Source organism: Rhinoraja longicauda, chromosome 7 (genome assembly GCF_053455715.1).
Source record: "Rhinoraja longicauda isolate Sanriku21f chromosome 7, sRhiLon1.1, whole genome shotgun sequence".
Taxonomy (NCBI): domain Eukaryota; kingdom Metazoa; phylum Chordata; class Chondrichthyes; order Rajiformes; family Arhynchobatidae; genus Rhinoraja; species Rhinoraja longicauda.
Window position 1 is genome coordinate 14315666 of NC_135959.1, and position 19282 is coordinate 14334947.

General features: G+C 41.7%; 1 protein-coding gene across 1 annotated transcript in view; it reads right to left on the reverse strand.

Annotated features, from left to right (window-relative positions):
• Positions 1 to 637: 637 nt before the first annotated feature.
• The window catches only part of mgat4a (alpha-1,3-mannosyl-glycoprotein 4-beta-N-acetylglucosaminyltransferase A), a 208941-nt gene continuing 190296 nt past the window's right edge, over positions 638 to 19282 (reverse strand). The window contains exons 12-15 of the mRNA XM_078402138.1: positions 16618 to 16696; positions 10800 to 10875; positions 6967 to 7079; positions 638 to 4314 (exon numbers count right to left, since the gene is read on the reverse strand). Coding sequence (XP_078258264.1) covers positions 4288 to 4314; positions 6967 to 7079; positions 10800 to 10875; positions 16618 to 16696 — 295 coding nt within the window. The 3' untranslated portion in view covers positions 638 to 4287. The remainder of the gene's footprint in view (positions 4315 to 6966; positions 7080 to 10799; positions 10876 to 16617; positions 16697 to 19282) is intronic.

The window sequence follows — 19282 nt, forward strand, 5'->3', positions numbered from 1 at the left end:
GGCCCTGGTGAGACCACATCTGGAGTATTGTGTGCAGTTTTGGTCTCCTAATTTGAGGAAGGACGTCCTTGTTATTGAGCGTAGGTTCACAAGGTTAATCCCCGGGAATGCGGGACTGTTATATGAGGAAAGATTGGAAAGACTGGGCTTGTATTCATTGGAGTCTAGAAGGATGAGAGGGGATCTTATAGAGATATATAAAACTATGAAATGACTGGACAAGCTAGATGCAGGAAATTTTTTCCCAATGTTGGGGGAGTCCAGAACCAAGGGCCACAATTTAAGAATAAAGGGGAGGCCCTTTAAAACTGAGATGAGATAAAACTTTTTCACCCAGAGAGTTGTGAATTTGAGGAATTCTTTGCCACAGAAGGCAGTGGAGGCCAATTCACTGGATGAATTTAAAAGAGAGTGAGATAGAGTTCTAGGGGCTAGTGGAATCAAGGGATATGGGGAGAAGGCAGGCACAGGTTACTGATTGTGGACGATCAGCCATGATCACAATGAATGGCGGTGCTGGCTCAAAGGCTCAAATGGCCTCCTCCTGCACCTATTTTCAATGTTTCTATGTTTCTATATTACAAGCATACATTATGCACATACACAGACTTATTCAATGCAAAAATTGACACTTAAATGGAACAATTTATTACACAATGGCAGTAAGAAGCCAATTATACAGAACATTCTACACCTCGTTACATTTTAAAATATAACAAATTCAACTTTATTACAATTATTTTTCTTTATAAAGTTATGGCACATATATGAAAATAACATGGACCAATGAAAGGCACATTGACATTAACAAGCAGGTGCATAGTTACATACACGAAGCATAAACATATCCATAAAATAAGCAAAAGCATTGTATTTCAAGAGATTGATCTGTGGCACATTATGTAAAACCGATCCATTTCACTTGATTCATAATAAATCTTTCTCTTTATAAAAAGGTGCTACATTTCAGCACTCTTTGATATGGGCCAATTCTAGATAAGGATGAGTCATCATATTAATTTAGCATGATTCCAAAAAATCCAATTTACTCTCCAAATACTGTTTTGACAGCCAAGCTTCCAAATCGCTTGCATATTAACAAGCTTCATCTTCATTTATTTTCTTTTAATTTTACAATGAACTGATTGAAGAACAGAGCTTCATTTTCAAACAAAAGTACTGAGCAGGCACATTTTTTTAAAGAATCCTTTTTTCAACCCCTATTTGCGAAACCTGATGGGAGCATTTTAAACAATGAATACGGATCCATGGTGTTGTTTCCAGTAGCACCAGAAGTGCAGGTGGAATGAAAATGCTTGCATGCTTCCTTGCATGCTTTACCAATGCGTTATCCATCCTGACAATTAACGTGTGGGAAGTTGTTAAGTCTCAAGATAATTTTACACAAGGTTTTTACCCATTCTCACATGGCTCTGCAAGGAGAAACTGTCTTGGGACATTTTTCTTGTTGCAAACACCACATTAGAATCTATTCCTTTAACATGACATTGCAAAAGGCTAGCATTGAGAAAACAAAAATGGAAATTATATAAATCCAAAAAGACATACAAATATTTCATAAATAGATCCACAAAAATCACATATTTGGAAAAACTTTATTCTTGATTTGCATTCACAAAGGTCCATTTTATGGTAACAAATAACATTTAATTACACCGTTTGATATCAGATGCTTCTCAGGAGTTCAACAGCACAGAAATAGGCTCTTCGGCCCACTGTGTCCATACCAACCTTTTTGCCCATCTACACTAATCTCATTTACCTGCATTACGATTGTATCCTTCTAGGCCGTGCCTATTTGTCTAAATGTGTCTAAATTTGTCTAAATGTGCCTATCTGTCTAAATGTCACTTCAATGTAAGTATTGCAGCTGATTTCACCATTTCCTCTGGCAGTACATTCTAGATATTATCCACACTTTGTAAAATTCTTATCTCTAAGATCCCCTTTAAAACTTCCACCTCTAACCATAAACCTGAGCCCTCTTGTTTTTGATATCCTTACTTGGGCATCTGTTATAATTTTTGGTTTTAAATGAGATTAAAACCCATCTTTATCTGGAAAAATTACACTGTATATACAAAGATTAAAAATGGAAATTGACAATCTGAATCTATCTCCATTACAAAAGTATTGAAACAAAATGTTAACTTTGATTTCAGTCACATTACAATAGCCTATAATTTTCCATATTGATAAGCAAAAGTCACGTGCTCTGAGACTTTCAATAACAGAGAATCTACAGTTGAATTATTAATAGTTCTTTTCACATTGTGGAGCCACTGATGGACTGAATTTGAACCATTTCCTGCTTTTAGCTTACGATACTTGTGTTAATACTTAGTTATAACTGTGAACTACAATGGCAATTGTCATTACCAACTTGCACCATTTTGGAGAAAGGCATGAGTTTAATTACAAACTTCTGCCTGCTCAGCTCTGCGCAATAGCAGCTCTTTCCTCCTCAATACTGCCATGTGATCGATTGTTCACTTCTTTTCAACCCTTCCGTCCCAACATGTATAAATTACTTTGAATCGGTTGATAGGAAGGAAGAACTAAAAGCCCTTTATAAACTTTTCAATAGTTTTATTTTCAATATTTTATAATAGCAAGATTGTCCAATTCCAATTTTAAAAATTCCATCACTGAAAATGTGAATCACAAACATCAGCCTGCCACCATATTTCATTTTGCATTCATTGATGGTGACAGCTTTGGCGAGACTAAGCAGTGTTCATAAATATTTATACCCTTCCCTGAAGCAAAGAAGCCCCTCTTTCATTAATTACATATCAAAACATTATGTATAATAATTATGTATCAAAAACGACATCAACTGTTTCATTTACGTTGACCATGAAAGAATTGTCAAGTTAAAGGCCATGTTATTCCGTACATATTGAGAGTATCAATTGATGCTCCATCAGCACAAAGTTGAAAGGGTTTCATTAGAAAGGATAAAACCCTTGTGAAGGTTGCAGTTAAATATTCTGAATAAAATTGGTAGCCAAAATCACATCATATCAGAAGATTAGACATGGCAAAACACCAGCATTTAAACTTGTATCCAATGTATCCATCCAATGGTCCCGACAGTAAAATTGCAGAATATATTTTCCCATAAACATTGAACCTGGGAAAATTAATCTGCAAAAATGTTATTAATACTAAGGGCTTTCTTTAAAATATTGAAATGCAAAATTGAGACCTTTTTTTGCCACATGGCCAAAAAAAATCTGAACTGCAGAAGCAATATTATTTTTCGAAAAGTTACATTCAAAACATTTTCCAACAAACAAAATGCAAAGTAGTAAATAAGATTTCCACTTGGTCTTGCACTTATTGAATAAATGTTCACATGTCTACAGAAAACCATTACCTTCTACCTGCTCAAGATTTTTCATCTCTGGTAACATGGCACTGAAGTCATGCAACAAGTAGAGCCATTGAAGAGGTAAAGATAATCATTGCCCCATCTTCTTCATACTTTGCTCATTTACTCCAGAAAGGGACGTGCCCCTCCACCCCTCTACTGGTATGTCTAGCAAGGCCCACAAATTAAGTCATATCATTTCTCCTCGGCTTTGATGTGCTGCAACTAATATTCTGCAACTGCTCTCAAGAAAATTTGGCAAATTTCAACCTCAAGGCTTTGAAAAGGCAGTTTTTTTCCTCATAAAAGTGAAGAATTTCTTCAGAAGTTAACTTAATTGTCTAGAAATCAAATACCATATTTCTCTGATTAAGAATCAGTATTTTCTCAAAACACGATAAATTTGTCCAGTGCATATTTACAATAAATTAAAGGTAACCAGCCCCTCATACACTCTCCTGTGTCTGCACATTCTCTGTCCCTGATGCACAAAGTATGTTTATAATTTGTAACATTTAAGCTCTTTATATATATGTCTCACTTCCTTGCTTACTTTTGTTCAATATTTAGGTACCTTGTACTGTAAAATGGGTCACAAAAAATACACCTTTGTAGCTCATTTTGAGAAGAACAGTCCATTATCGTAAGTTTACCAAAAACTTAAGTTGGTAACTCTTCAAAATTAGAATCTTTACATAGAAAATTACAGTAGATTTCACAGGAGGTAGTGTTTGGGAACAACGAACATCCACAACGATCAGATGATGAGGTGATATGTCCATGAACTCCGTGATCGGTATCAACACTTTATTAAAGAGAGCTATTAAGAATGGATTGGGGCATTTCTTTTGTATAAAACAGATTAATTCTCAAACTTCTTTCATTTAAGATTAACTGGTAGTTTTTTTAAGATGGATCTGAAATGGAAAAACAGAAAAAACAGTAAACAAACAGCCAAATAGATAATCCATCTCAACTTCCTGCTGAGGTTCCTACTTTCACAGAAGGCAATTCAGTTTATTCAACATGATACCAAAAAAATGGCTGAGATTACTAGAAGTGGCAAAACCTATGGGACTACTCAATATTGTGGTTGCAATGCTATAGACCAGGGGTGGCCAAACTTGCTTAATGTAAGAGCCACATACGATAAAGTTCAGATGTTTGAGAGCCACAAGACATGAACAAAAGAGCCGCAAGACATGAACTTAAATATTTTTACTAACCATGAACATTAAACTTACGTTTTATTCCAATGGGGTCTCAATTCATACCCAGTAAATAATTATAAAGCTTGAATTTTTTTCTTATTTACCTTTTATATTAACTGTGATGAAAAAAGGAGCTCAGCCAACATATATCCACGAGCCGCATATTAAAGGTCAAAGAGCCGCATGTAGCTCGCGAGCCGCGGTTTGGCCACCCCTGCTATAGACCTTAGTTTAGTGCGGAAACGGGCCCTTCGCCCCACCGACCATTGATTCCAATATACTAGCACTATCCCTACACACAAGGGACAATTTACAATTTTTACCGAAGCCAAATTAACCTACAAAACCCATACATCTGTGGAGTGTGGGAGGAAACTGGAGCACCCAGGGAAAACCCACGCGGTCATGGGGAGAACGCACAAACTCCGTACTGCCTAGGTTGTTTTCGCAAAACAAAGCTTTTCACCAGGTACCATTGGTACATGTGACAATAAAGTATCATTCCTTCATTCAACCATCGGCAGACGATAAACGCCAGCCTTGACAGCAATGGTCAGATCCAGGGAAATTAATCAATTTTAAAATTGCCCGACAAGCACTAAAATCAGTGATCTCGATGAAAATTTAAATTCATTTATTGAAGCGTTCAAAGCCTTGTGCAGATTCACTTTTGGCCATAGTACATTCTACAATCTAGCCCCGATGCTTTGGAATCCCCCCCCCCTAAATCCACAGTGTATCTATGTCACAGTTTCCCCTTTCTGACAAGTTTGACTTAAAATCCCATGTCTTTGACCGTTTAAATCATCTGTTCTAAAATCTGGGTGGAGTCAAATATTATCTGATAACCTTCTTGAAAAACGTCTTGAGGGTTTTACTGCAATAAAGATAGGTTATTGGAGCCACAATGTAAATAAGACAAATTTTAAATAGATTGCTTCAATTATTAAAGACAAAATATATATAATTTTAATAATATAATAATTATATACATATAATTTTAATAATATTTCTTTTCAGTTTTTACTTCCCCAATCTGTGTAGTCAGCAGCAAAGAAACTCCCAACGGGTCCTGTTTGTATCTGGCATCAATGATACTGTGATGAAGGCACAGTTTATGTATTCCCCAATGAATATGCAGACAGGAAAATGCATGTAGACTCCAATAATTCCTTTCTCACTGGCCGACTGGCTCCACCTGCACTTCATTAGTTAACTTTAATGATGGCAAGTGGACATTAGTCCTTGGCTTTTAACAACTGTTGCTGCTATTCACAATTCTGATTAGAATGCACTAAATTTTATCCAAAGGAGCATTACAGCATTTACTGATCCACTGAGAGTGTTTGGCAATCTTTTTGCTAATTAAAGCCCTGTAGATTTTTACAACTAAGCTGGAAATTAGTCTGCCCCCTTAAGTGAACCTGAAGAACCTTGTTTCACTGTAATAGTCCAAAGAACAGGATCTCCTTGGAGCCTTGGCCATTATTTATCAACAATCATCTCTTATAAAGCCCAGGGGATCAAACTTTGAATATATTGGTGTCTGTGGGAGTTCACAGAAGACAAATTAACCGCGATGTTTCCAATAATGCAACAGAAGATCAGAAAGTATTCATTGAATTGTATTGAGACAGCGTGGAAACAGGCCCTTTGGCCCATCTTGCCCACACCGGCCAACATGTCCCAGCTACACTAGTCCCACCTGCCCACGTTTGGTCCATATGCCTCCAAACCTGTCCTGTCCATGTATCTGTCTAACAGTTTCTGAAACGTTCGGATAGTCCTAGCCTCAACCACCCCCACTGGCAGCTTGTTCCATACACCCACCACCCTTTATGTGAAAAAGTTACCCCTCAGATTCCTATTAAATCATTTCCCCTTCACCTTGAACCCATGTCCTCTGATCCTCGATTCACCTACTCTGGGCAAGAGACTGTGCATCTACCCATCTATTCCCCTCATGATTTCAAACACCTCAATAAGATTCATTGGCTATAAAATGCACTCGGCCCCTGAGATCCAGGCCAATTCACTGGATGTTTTCAAGAGAGAGTTAGATTTGGCTCTTCGGGCTAAAGGAATCAAAGGATATGGGGAAAAAGCAGGAACTCGGTACTGATTTTAGATGATCATCCATGATCATATTGAATGGTGGTGCTGGCTCGATGGACCAAATGGCCTACTATTTTACTACAGTATGTTTCTATGAGATCATGAAGACTCTTGTATAAATGCAACATGGACATTCATTTAATACAAACTTATATTTAGAACTCCCCAGATGACCTTCTGATGCTGTTCACAACATACCGCAATTCCGACTATTAGCTTGAAACTTGCCTGGCAATGTCTTACCTCATCAAGCAGAACCCACACTTCGGAATCTTGTAAAATTGACAACCTAATGGCCGAGATAGGATTTAATTTCAGGTGAATGGCACCGTCAGCTATTCCATTTTCAAATCTACCTGAACACAAGGAAAGGAAAGCCCACATGAAGTATTAGAAACATAGAAACATAGGTGCAGGAGTAGGCCATTCGGCCCATCGAGCCAGCACCGCCATTCAATATGATCATGGCTGATTATCTAAAATCAGTACCATGTTCCTGCTTTTTCCCTATATCCCTTGATTCCTTTAGCCCTAAGAGCTAAATCTAACTCTCTCTTGAAAACATCCAGTGAATTGGCCTCCACTGCCTTCTGTGGCAGAGAATTCCACAGATTCATAACTCTCTGGGTGAAAAAGGTTTTAGACAATAGACAATAGGTGCAGGAGGAGGCCATTTGGCCATTCGAGCCAGCACCGCCATTCAATGTGATCATGGCTGATCATTCTCAATCAGTACCCCGTTCCTGCCTTCTCCCCATACCCCCTGACTTCACTATCCTTGAGAGCTCTATCCAGCTCTCTCTTGAATGCATTCAGAGAATTGGCCTCCACTGCCTTCTGAGGCAGAGAATTCCACAGATTCACAACTCTCTGACTGAAAAAGTTTTTCCTCATCACAGTTCTAAATAGCCTACCCCTTATTCTTAAACTGTGGCCCCTTGTTCTGGACTCCCCCAACATTGGGAACATGTTTCCTGCCTCTAACGTGTCCAACCCCTTAATAATCTTATACGTTTCGATAAGATCTCCTCTCATCCTTCTAAATTCCAGTGTATACAAGCCTAGTCGCTCCAGTCTTTCAACATATGAAAGTCCCGCCATTCCGGGAATTAACCAAGTAAACCTACGCTGCACTTTCTATGTAAAGTCAGGAAAAAGGTGATCAGAATAGCGTGAAACTTGAAACTTGAAGGTGATCAGAAGGTGATCAGAATAGCGTGCAACTTTTTTCTCCTTGAAGGGCCTGGCAAAGGGCTCAGTTTGGCATCAATAAATTTCTTAAAACAAAGAAGAAGAAACACACTTTCAAATTGAAGCATTATAACCATAAGACATAGGAGCAGAGTTAGGCCATTCGGCCCATTGAGTCTGCTCCTACATTCAATCATGGATGATCCAGTTTTCCCCCTCAACCCCATTCTCAACATCAAGTTATGTTGCTCAAGTGTATCTACTGAAATCACCTCTCTGACCCATGTAAAACGAACCCTTACCGAATGCCCTAGATGATAATAGATCTTTAAAGAGGAATTATCTTATGCACCATTGGTCAGAGTATTCAAAAGTTCTTAAGGCTCATACATCCAATGGACCTTCTGAGTTAAACAATGTGAAATCAAGCCACTAGATGGAGTACTGACTTGTACTCTTAACATGCCCAAACTATGCCAAAAGGCTTAAAGTTTACTTTTTTATCAGCTCAAATATGGTTTTTTTTCTAATTCCTTCAAGGGATATGGGCTTTGCAGGCCGAGCCAACATTTAGTTGTCCATGGAGACACAAGAAATAGCAGATGCTGGTGCACAATAAAAGACACACTGTGCTGGAGTAACTCAGCAAGTCAGGCAGCATTTGTGGAGAGCATGGATAGGTGACACTTTGGGTTGAGACCTTTGTTCAGACTTGTCAGAACATGGTTGAAGTGCAGGTCATCAGCTAGAAACACAGAAAGGGAGCAACGAGAGAGAGTGTCTCACAGAACACCCATCATGGAGCGGAGGGGAACTCCTTCAAAGTGGGCTTACTTTGCGGAGTTTTTGCAGTGGAGCAGTAAAATGGAGTCACAAGGAACAGCAGATGCTAGTTTACAAAAAAAGACAAAGTGCTGGAGTAACTCAGTGCTGAAGTAACTCAGCAAGTCTGGAGAACATGGATAGGTGATGTTTTGGGTCAGGGCTCGAATAATAAAAGAGCTAGATCAAGTGGATGTGGAGAGGATGTTTCCATTAGTGGGGGAGTCTGAGACCAGAGAACCGAGCCTCAGAATAAAAGGATGTGTCTTTAGAATGGAGATGAGGAAGAATTTCTTTAACCAGAAGGTGATGAATCTATGGAATTAATTGCCACAGACAACTGTGGAGGCCAATTCATTGATATTTTTAAAGCAGAGATTGATAGGTTCTTTATTGGTAAGGGCATCAAAGGTTACATGGAGCAGGCTGGCAAATGGGGTTGAGAGGGAAAAATAGATCAGCCACTATCGAATGGCGGAGCAGACTCGATGGGCCAAATGGCCTAACTCTGTTCCTATGTCTTTTGGCTTGTGACTCTTCTTCAAACTAGCCCGTTCTTGAATTGCCCTTGAGAAGGTTGTGGTGAGCTGCCATCTTGAAGTAGGTATGGGTACGTCCACAATGCTGTTAGAGAGAGAGTTCCAGCATCTTGACCCAGTGACAGTGAAGGAATCGCATATATTTCCATCTCAGGATGGTGTGTGGCTTGAAGGGTGACTTTGGGTGAGGGGGGATCTCATGGAAACATACAGAATAGTGAAAGGCTTGGATAGAGTTAACGTGTGGAGGATGTTTCCACTAGTTGGAGAGTCTGGGACTAATGGTCATAGCCTCAGAATTAAAGGACGTTCTTTTAGGAAGGAGATGGAGAGATTTCTTTAGTCAGAGGGTGGCGAATCTGTGGAATTCTTTGCCACAGAAGGCTGTAGGGGCCAAGTCAGTGGATAATTTTATGGCAGAGATAGATAGATTCTTGATTAGTACGGGTGTCAGAGATTATGGGGAGAAGGCAGGAGAATGGGGTTAGGAGGGAGAGATAGATCAGCCATGATGGAATGGCGGAGTAGATTTGATGGGCCAAATGGCCTACTTCCACAGAATGACTTATGGCCTCATGCTTTTGCTGCCCTTGTCCTGAGGATGACAAGTAGGATCCATTCATGATTTGTTAGAGGCTCAACAAACACGTCACTTGCTCTTAACTACTTCTTGCTTCCTTTGTGTTTCCACCAGCAGCTAATTGGTTCCAGGGCTCTAAGGTAAATGCACATCAGCTGTATTTTCATTCATAAATCAGTAATTCCACTGTTTATTTACCTGGTTAGATACAGATATTCGACAGCAGCCAATTTACCAGCCCTTAAGAAAGAATACGTCTGGTCTTGTCTAATTAAAAGTAATATTTAATTGCAGGTAATTAAAGGTGCTGTTCCTCCAATTTGAGCTGGGCTCCTCCAACCTCATCTACTGTATCCGCTGTTCCAGGTGTCAACTCCTGTACATGTGCGAGACCAAGCGCAGGCTCGGCGATCATTTCGCTGAACACCTCCGCTCAGTCTGCCTTAACCTACCTGATCTCCCGGTTGCTCAGCACTTTAACTCCCCCTCCCATTCCCAATCTGACCTTTCTGTCCTGGGCCTCCTCCATTGTCAGAGTGAGGCCCAGCGCAAATTGGCGGAACAGCACCTCATATTTCGCTTGGGTAGCTTACAAACTAACGGTATGAACATTGACTTCTCCAACTTCAAATGGCCCTTGCTTTCCCTCTCCCTCCCCCTTCCCAGTTCTCCCACCTGTCTTACTGTCTCCGACTACATTCTATCTCTGTCCCGCCCACTCCCCTGACATCAGTCTGAAGAAAGGCCTCGACCTGAAACGCCACCCATTCCTTCTCTCCAGAGATGCTGCCTGTCCCGCTGAGTTACTCCAGCTTTTTGTGTCTATCTTCAGTTTAAACAGCATCTGCAGTTCCTTCCTACACCTAAAGCAGGTTATTTCTGTGACAATAAAAAAAAATTGAAGTCATGTTGAAGGAATTCTGAGAAAGAGTTTCAAGCAATACCTATTCTGTAAAAACCATCTTCAGTGCGCTTGTAGTTTGATTCTTTGGTCTCCTGAAGTAATTTGGATCCTGAATCCTAAATGAAAGTAATAAAACAGGTAAAAATTCATTTGGAATTTATTAATTAAAGCAGAAAGATTCGAACAGTTATTGCAGTCACAAAGCCAAACAAAAGAATAGCAAAATAACATTTAAAAAACATTCTTGATCCAAACCATAGCAAACTATCTTTGACAATTAAGAGATGAATTCATCTTCAGAAAATAGCCTTCCAACCTTCCTGCTTTGCAAGGTATGAGCCTGATTGTGCTTGTCCATCTATTGCTAGCCTCCTCTATGGTTCACCCTCAAAAATCATCAACAAACTCCAACACACCCAGAACTCCGCTGCCCGTCTACTCACCCACTCCCCGATCCGTGACCATATCACCCCCGTCCTTTACAAGCTCCACTGGCTCCCCATCCCCCAGAGAATCCAGTACAAAATCCTCCTCATGACATACAAAGCCCTCCATAACCTGGCCCCATCCTACCAGACTTACCTCCTCCACAGACACACTCCCACCCTTACCCTCCGCTCTGCTGCTGCTAACCTCCTGTCCCCCCCCCCATCCGGACCAAACTCAGATCCTGGGGGGACAGGGCTTTCTCCATCGCTGCTCCCACCCTCTGGAACTCACTACCACAAACCGTCAGAGACTCCTCCTCACTCACCACATTCAAAACATCACTGAAGTCTCATCTGTTCAGCACTGCCTTCAATCACTGACCGTTACCTCTCCTTCTTTTTCCTTTTCTCTTCGTTAACTCATTTATCTACTTATTTTCTTTTATGTCTTAGTAAACCTTGTAAAGCGTCTTTGAGTGTTAGAAAAGCGCTATATAAATGTAATGCATTATTATTATTATTATTATTATGCCTTCGGCTGTGACTGCAATTTCTTCCCTAAGTAGAACAGTATAGCACAGGTCCTTCAGCCCACGATGTTCATACCAGACAAGATGTCTAGTTAAACCGATCTCATCTGCCTGTACATGATCCATATCCCTCTATTTCCCGCATTTCCATATGCCTATCTAAAAGCCTCTTAAACATTCCTATTGTATCTGCCTCCACCACCGCCCCTGGCAATGCATTCCATGCTCCCACCTCTCTGTGTGTAAAAAAAACCTGCCCCACACATCTTCATTAAACTTCCCCCCTCTCACCCTACAGCTATGCCTTCTAGTGTTGGACATTTCCACCCTGAGAAAAATGTTCAGTGTATACTATCTATGTTGCTCATAATTTTATATGCTTCTGTCAAGTCACCTCTCAACCTCTGATGTTCCAGAGAAAACAGTCCAAGTCTATCCAACCTCTCCCTGTAGCTGAAACCCTCTGATCCAAGCAGCATTGTGGAAAACCTCCTCCGCACCCTCTCCAGAGCCCCTACAGTCGCCCTCCACAATATTTGGGACAAAGGGCCGTCATTTATTTATTTATTTGCCTCTGTACTCCACAATTTGCAATTTGTAAAAATAATGTGGTTAAAGTGCACATTGTCAGATTTTATTAAAGGCCACCAAATGGAATATCTTCGTGACCTGCGTGGGCTTTCTCAGAGTTCTTCGGTTTTCTCCCACACTCAAAGACGTACAGGTTTGTAGGCTAGTTGGCTTGGTATAAATGTAAATTGTCCCTAGCGTATGTAGGATAGTGTTAGTGTGCGGGGATCGCTGGTCGGTGTGGACTCACTGGGCCGAAGGGCCTGCTTCCAAGCTGCATCTCTAAAAAACAATTTAAGAAAAAAAGGCTGGACCTTACCTTCACACACATGTACATGGTAAGGCATCTTGCCAGAGATATTAGTTTTCTTCTGAAATATTAACTAAAGTCAGCTTTATACCCTCAGCTAATGAAAATACGTGGCATTTTGGTGTGCAGTCAACTTTTTTTTTTCCTGAAACAAGCACTTTCAAAATGTAATACTAATGGTTACATCCTGTTGTTGTGTGGGATCTTGCAGTCTATGTTTTTTGCGATACAACATGGAAGCAGGTCCTTCAGCCCACCCAGTCCACACTAACCATCAATCACCCATTCACACTAGGTTATGTTATCCAACTTTCTCACCCAGTCCCTACATATATGGGGCGATTTTTACAGAGGGCAATTAAAGTACGTACCCAAGTCTCTGGGATATGTGAGGAACCCAGAGCACCCAGAGGAAACCCACTCAGCCACTGGGAGAATGTGCAAACACCACATAGACAGCAGCCGATGTAAGGACCGAACCCGTGCCTCTGGCACTGTGAGGAAGCAGCAGTGCCACTACGCCACCCAATGCATGTTCCAATGAATGCATTGGCCGTACCATTTCTCCATGTTGCAACAGTCTTTAATAGTACAAAATTGATTGCGAAATGCTTTCAGAAGTCCAGAGATTGCAAAGATCCCGTATAAATTCCATTTGCTTTCCATGCTGCCTTGATAAGATTCCTCTCCTTCCCCTCCAGTTTACTCTGTTCTCTGGCCAACTTTATTATTCCGTGTCTGAATCATGGGCATGACTGCTGCTCCAATACCATCAGTCAGAAAAGGAATATGTTCATTGTTTCCCAACAAGGCTCTAGCAGAACACTTCCTCAAAAATCAATATAAACGACATCAGCTGCAATCCCGGAGTCTGGCCCATTAGTTGCTTCTTCAAAAAAGCACTTACCATTGTCGTGCACTAACAAGCTGGCCGTCCTTGATTAACCAGTGCTTTGCGGCTGCATCAAGCTATTCCCTGCATGCAATTAGGCTAATCATTGCAGATAGTTATTTTGTTTTCAAAAAAGAAATTCAATCACAAGATATTCACTGGCAAGGCCAACATTTATTTTCAAACTCGACTGCTCCCGAGGCGAATTCAGAGGGCAGTTAAGAGCCAACAACATTGGTAAAGATCTATAGTAAATTCTAAATTCTATAGATCTATAGTCTGAAGAAGGGTCTTGGCCCAAAACGTCACCCATTCCTTCTCTCCTGAGATGCTGCCTGACCCGCTGAGTTACTCCAGCATTTTGTGATTAAATACCTTCGATTTGTACCAGCATCTGCAGTTATTTTCTTATAGTAAATTACAAGTCAGATTTGGTAAGGAAGACTTCTTTCCCTGAGGAATATCGATAAATCAGGCGAGTTTTCACAAAGGGTAGTTTCATGGTTACCATCACTGACATATTTTAATTCCCGATTTACTCAATTTTAAATTCCCCATTTGGAATTTGAAGTCAGATCAATATTCCAGGTCTCTGGATACTAGTCCAGGAACTCATCCACTATGCTTTCATTCCATCCTTCGTGGCTGCATTCCAGTCAATAGTGGGCTTTGCACGTCCAAAAAGCATCGAGGAATTGCATGCAATGTCTCTCTAACTGCTCTCAATGGCCTGTGATTGATATACCTTGAATTGAAAAAACCCATTAAAAATAAGAGGGCAACTAGGGAGAGGGTACACCACTCAAGGATAAAGGAGGGCATTTATGCTTGGAGTCAGAGGATGTAGATGAGCTGCTAAACAAGTACTTTCCGTCGGTATTCAATAGACAATAGACAATAATAGACTATAGGTGCAGGAGGAGGCCATTCGGCCCTTCGAGCCAGCACCGCCATTCAATGTGATCATGGCTGATCATTCTCAATCAGTACCCCGTTCCTGCCTTCTCCCCATACCCCCTGACTCCGCTATCCTTAAGAGCTCTATCCAGCTCTCTCTTGAATGCATTCCGAGAATTGGCCTCCACTGCCTTCTGAGGCAGAGAATTCCACAGATTCACAACTCTCTGACTGAAAAGGTTTTTCCTCATCTCAGTTCTAAATGGCCTACCCCTTATTCTTAAACTGTGGCCCCTTGTTCTGGACTCCCCCAACATTGGGAACATGTTTCCTGCCTCTAACGTGTCCAACCTCTTAATAATCTTATACGTTTCGATAAGATCTCCTCTCATCCTTCTAAATTCCAGTGTATACAAGCCTAGTCGCTCCAGTCTTTCAACATATGACAGTCCCGCCATTCCGGGAATTAACCTAGTAAACCTACGCTGCACGCTTTCAATAGCAAGAATATCCTTCCTCAAATTTGGAGACCAAAACTGCATACAGTACTCCAGGTGCGGTCTCACTAGGGACCTGTACAACTGCAGAAGGACCTCTTTGCTCCTATACTCAAGTCCTCTTGTTATGAAGGCCAACATTCCATTGGCTTTCTCCACTGCCTGCTGTACCTGCATGCTTCCTTTCAGTGACTGATGCACTAGGACACCCAGATCTCGTTGTACGTCCCCTGTTCCTAACTTGACACCATTCAGATAATACTCTGCCTTCCTATTCTTACCACCAAAGTGGATAACCTCACACTTACCCACATTAAATTGCATCTGCCATGCATCCGCCCACTCACACAACCTGTCCAAGTCACCCTGCAACCTCATAGCATCTTCCTCACAGTTCACACTACCACCCAGCTTTGTATCATCTGCAAATTTGCTAATGGTACTTTTAATCCCTTTATCCAAGTCACCAAGAAGGAGGACATGAAGTCTAGTGAGATCAGTGTGGGGTATACAAATATGCTAAGGCACTTTAAGATCACAAAAGGTGGTTGTTTGGGCCTCTTGAAGAGCTGAAGGTGGATAAGGCCCCAGTTTGTATGTTCTCCCTGTGACTATGGGTTTTCTCCAGGTGCTGCAGTTTCCTCCCACATTCCAAAGACGTGCAGGTTTGTAGGTTAATCGGCTTCTGGAAATTGTCCCTGGTGTGGAGGATGGGATAAGATAGAACTAATGTATGGGTGAACAATGGTCAGCCTGGACTCGTTGGGCCAAAGAGCCTGTTTCCATGCTACATCTCTAAGCTCCAATGGGTTGTTTAGGCACAGTCAGCATTGCTTTGAACAGAATAATGTTTTACGAACCTGATTTGAGTTTTATTTTAGAAATGTCAAAGGCTAGACGGCATAGGTTTCAGGTGAAGGGGGATGTTTAAAGGAGAATTACAGAGCAGATTTTTCTTTACACCAGGATTGGTGGGTGCCGGCAAGACACTGCCAGAAATTTTTGATGGAGGCAGACACAATTATGGCATTTAAGAGACTTTTGGACAGGCACATGAATATGCAGGGAATGGAGGGATTTGGAACATGTACAGGCAGAGGAGATTAACCTGGCAATCGGTTCGGCATTGGTAATAATGGCACGAAGGGCCCTTTCCTGTGCTGTACTGTTCTATGTAGGATGGATGCTGGTTTAAACTGAAGGTAGACACAAAAAGCAGGAGGAACTCAGCGGAACAGGCAGCATCTCTGGAGAGAAGGAATGGGTGACACATGGGAGTCTGAAGAAGGGTCTCGACCCGAAACGTCACCCATCCCTTCTCTCCAGAGATGCTGCTTGTCCCGCTGAGTTACTTCAGCGTTTTGTGTCTATCTTCTGTACTGTTCTATGTTCTATGGATATAGAGAGATGGTTTAGTCAACATCAGGGTCAGGGAGCCAAATCCAGTATAATACATCCTATAAACAAGGCATTAAAAAAAAAGGCTGATTCATTAGAGATGAGAGTCCTGGGAACATTTACTGATCTAGGCCACACTACTATCATCTTGGTAAATTGAGCAGCCAGACCATAAAAAGAATGCAAGGGAGCCCATTTCAACCCTCTATAACTTTGGCACAGATGAAATAATCTTTTACTATTGACCATTCTTTTTTTTTTTTTAAATCGTGGAACTCAAGAGAGCCCTTTTTAAACAGAAACATAATAATGCACAAAGATGCTGCCACTCCTCACCTTGTAAGGCAAAACCTCCACACTTGTATTCATCAGCAGGTCCGCTGGATGCTCTGTGTTCCCCGTGTGAAACAAGTATCTGCAAGCACGACAGTAAATACAGGGATTAAAATAGGTCAATAGACAATAGGTGCAGGAGCAGGCCATTCGGTCCTTCGAGCCAGCACCGCCATTCAATGTGATCATGGCTGATCATTCTCAATCAGTACCCCGTTCCCGCCTTCTCCCCATACCCCCTGACTCCGCTATCCTTAAGAGCTCTATCTAGCTCTCTCTTGAATGTATTCAGAGAATTGGCCTCCACTGCCTTCTGAGGCAGAGAATTCCACAGATTCACAACTCTCTGACTGAAAAGGTTTTTCCTCATCTCCGTTCTAAATGGCCTAACCCTTATTCGTAAACTGTGGCCCCTGGTTCTGGACTCCCCCAACATTGGGAACATGTTTCCTGCCTCTAACGTGTCCAACCCCTTAATAATCTTATACGTTTCGATAAGATCCCCTCTCATCCTTCTAAATTCCAGTGTATACAAGCCTAGTCGCTCCAGTCTTTCAACATATGACAGTCCCGCCATTCCGGGAATTAACCTAGTAAACCTACGCTGCACGCCCTCACGTCACCTACCCCTGGATTACCAGTTACCATTAATAAAACCTTCGAACCATTATTTTCACATCGGCAGATTCAGAAACACGGATGCAATTTACCAAACAATAAAAATATTAATATTAGAATCGTGCGTAATGAAAAGGGAGTTGGACTTTGGCAGCAGAGGTTAATTGGCTCTAAATGTGAACATAAAATGTGAACATAAAATATAGAACAGGAGAACACGGGGCACAGGCCCTTCAGCCCATGATGTCCGTGTTGAACATAGTTCCAAAAGATTAATACCAAGTTAAACTATTCTCCTCTGCCTGCGCCTGATTTATACCCCTCCATTCCTTGCATATCTTTGTGCCCATCTAAAAGCCTTTTAAATGCCACTATCATATCTGTTTCCACCATCATTCCTGGCAATGCACTGAAGGCACCCATCGGTCTCTGTGTAAAAATAAACTTGCCCTGTACATCATCTTTAAACTTTGCCCCTCTCACCTAGGAAACCGATTATGACTGTCTACCCTATCAATGCCTCTCATCATTTTATATACTTCTATCAAGTCTCCCCTCAGCCTCCGATGCTCCAGAGAAAACAATCCAAGTTTGTCCAAACTCTCCTTATCGTTAGTACCCTGTAATTCAGTCAGCATTCTGGTAAACATGTTCTACACCCTCTCCAAACTTCCTCAACTATCCTCATAGAAATGTAGTCAATTTTCCAATCCTTAATGAGAACTTTCCAAAATTAAGAGAGCATTGGAAGGTAATTAAGGAGCCTGCAGTCTTTACACTTACTCCTTTAAAACCCCCCAGAATGGAAAGTATCGGAGGCTGGGGATTTGCACTCATTATATCGTGCCATTATTTTGTTCATTGCCATTATTTTTGATTAGTTTAATTTTGTTAATGATATGTCCTAAGTGGTGTATCTATTTCCGATGGGATGTCTGAATGTTCCACTGCTGTAAGTACTGATCTAAACAATTGTTTAACATGCGTAAAACACAAAGTGCTGGAGGAACTCAGAGGGTCAGGCAGCATCTGGGGAGGGAATGGACAGGTGAAGTTCTTCAGACTGATTGGACCCTTCTTCAGACTGATAGGAGAAGGGGAGGGGGGGATGGGAAGTCAATACTGGAAGAGAGGTGGGGGCAGGACAAATCCTGGTAAGTTATAGATGGATAAATGTGAGGGGGAGTGTGATTGACAAATGGGTGAGGGGGGGGGGGGGAGAACAAAGGACGGCCTGGCGTGGAGGAACCTTCGAGAACTATGGGGACCATAAGTGGAATGTGTTGAAAATGGTTTGTGTAAAATGGAGTACTTTGTAATTGTCGGCGCCCTTTTGGTGGCCACTCTTTGCATACCTTGGGTATGCAAAACACAAAATACCACTGTGACTTGTGACATGTGACCACAAAGTATCATTCCTTCAAGTAAGTGACAAAGGCTAGAAACAAAAAGGAAAGATAATACGGTTGTCAGAGAAGGAGAGGAGAGGAGGAGTGGAGTGTAAAGCCGGAGGGAGGGATGTGGATGAAAGGGGACAGGGCGATAAAAGCCGAAGGGAAGGATGTGGGGGGAAAGGGGATGGGGGATAAAAGGGAAATGGAGGACTTGGGGATGGGAGGTGAGCAAACGGGACAATGAATGGCAAGTGATAGGTGGAAACAGGTGGAGGTTTCTGTGACCAAACCCCAAAGGTGAAAAGGGGACAAGAGGGTGTCAGATAAGAGGAAGAGGAGGAATGCAATGTAAAGCCAGAGGGGGGGGGGGGGGGGGGGGGGGGGATGTGGGAGGGAGAATGTCTTGCCCAACCTCTCTTTGTCAGCTTTCTCCCCCTTGCTCCAAACAGTCTTGGGAAGGGTCCCCACCCGAAGTGTCACCAGTCTGCCTATTTCCTCCCCAGATGCTGCCTGACTCACTGGGTTCCTCCAGCACTTTGTGTTTTCTTCAAGACTCCAGCGTCCACACTTTCTTTTGTCTCCAATTATTTAACAAGCTTGCCTGTACGGGCTGAAGCAGTGAGTATAAGAGTTGGGAGCTCACGATGCTGGTGTAC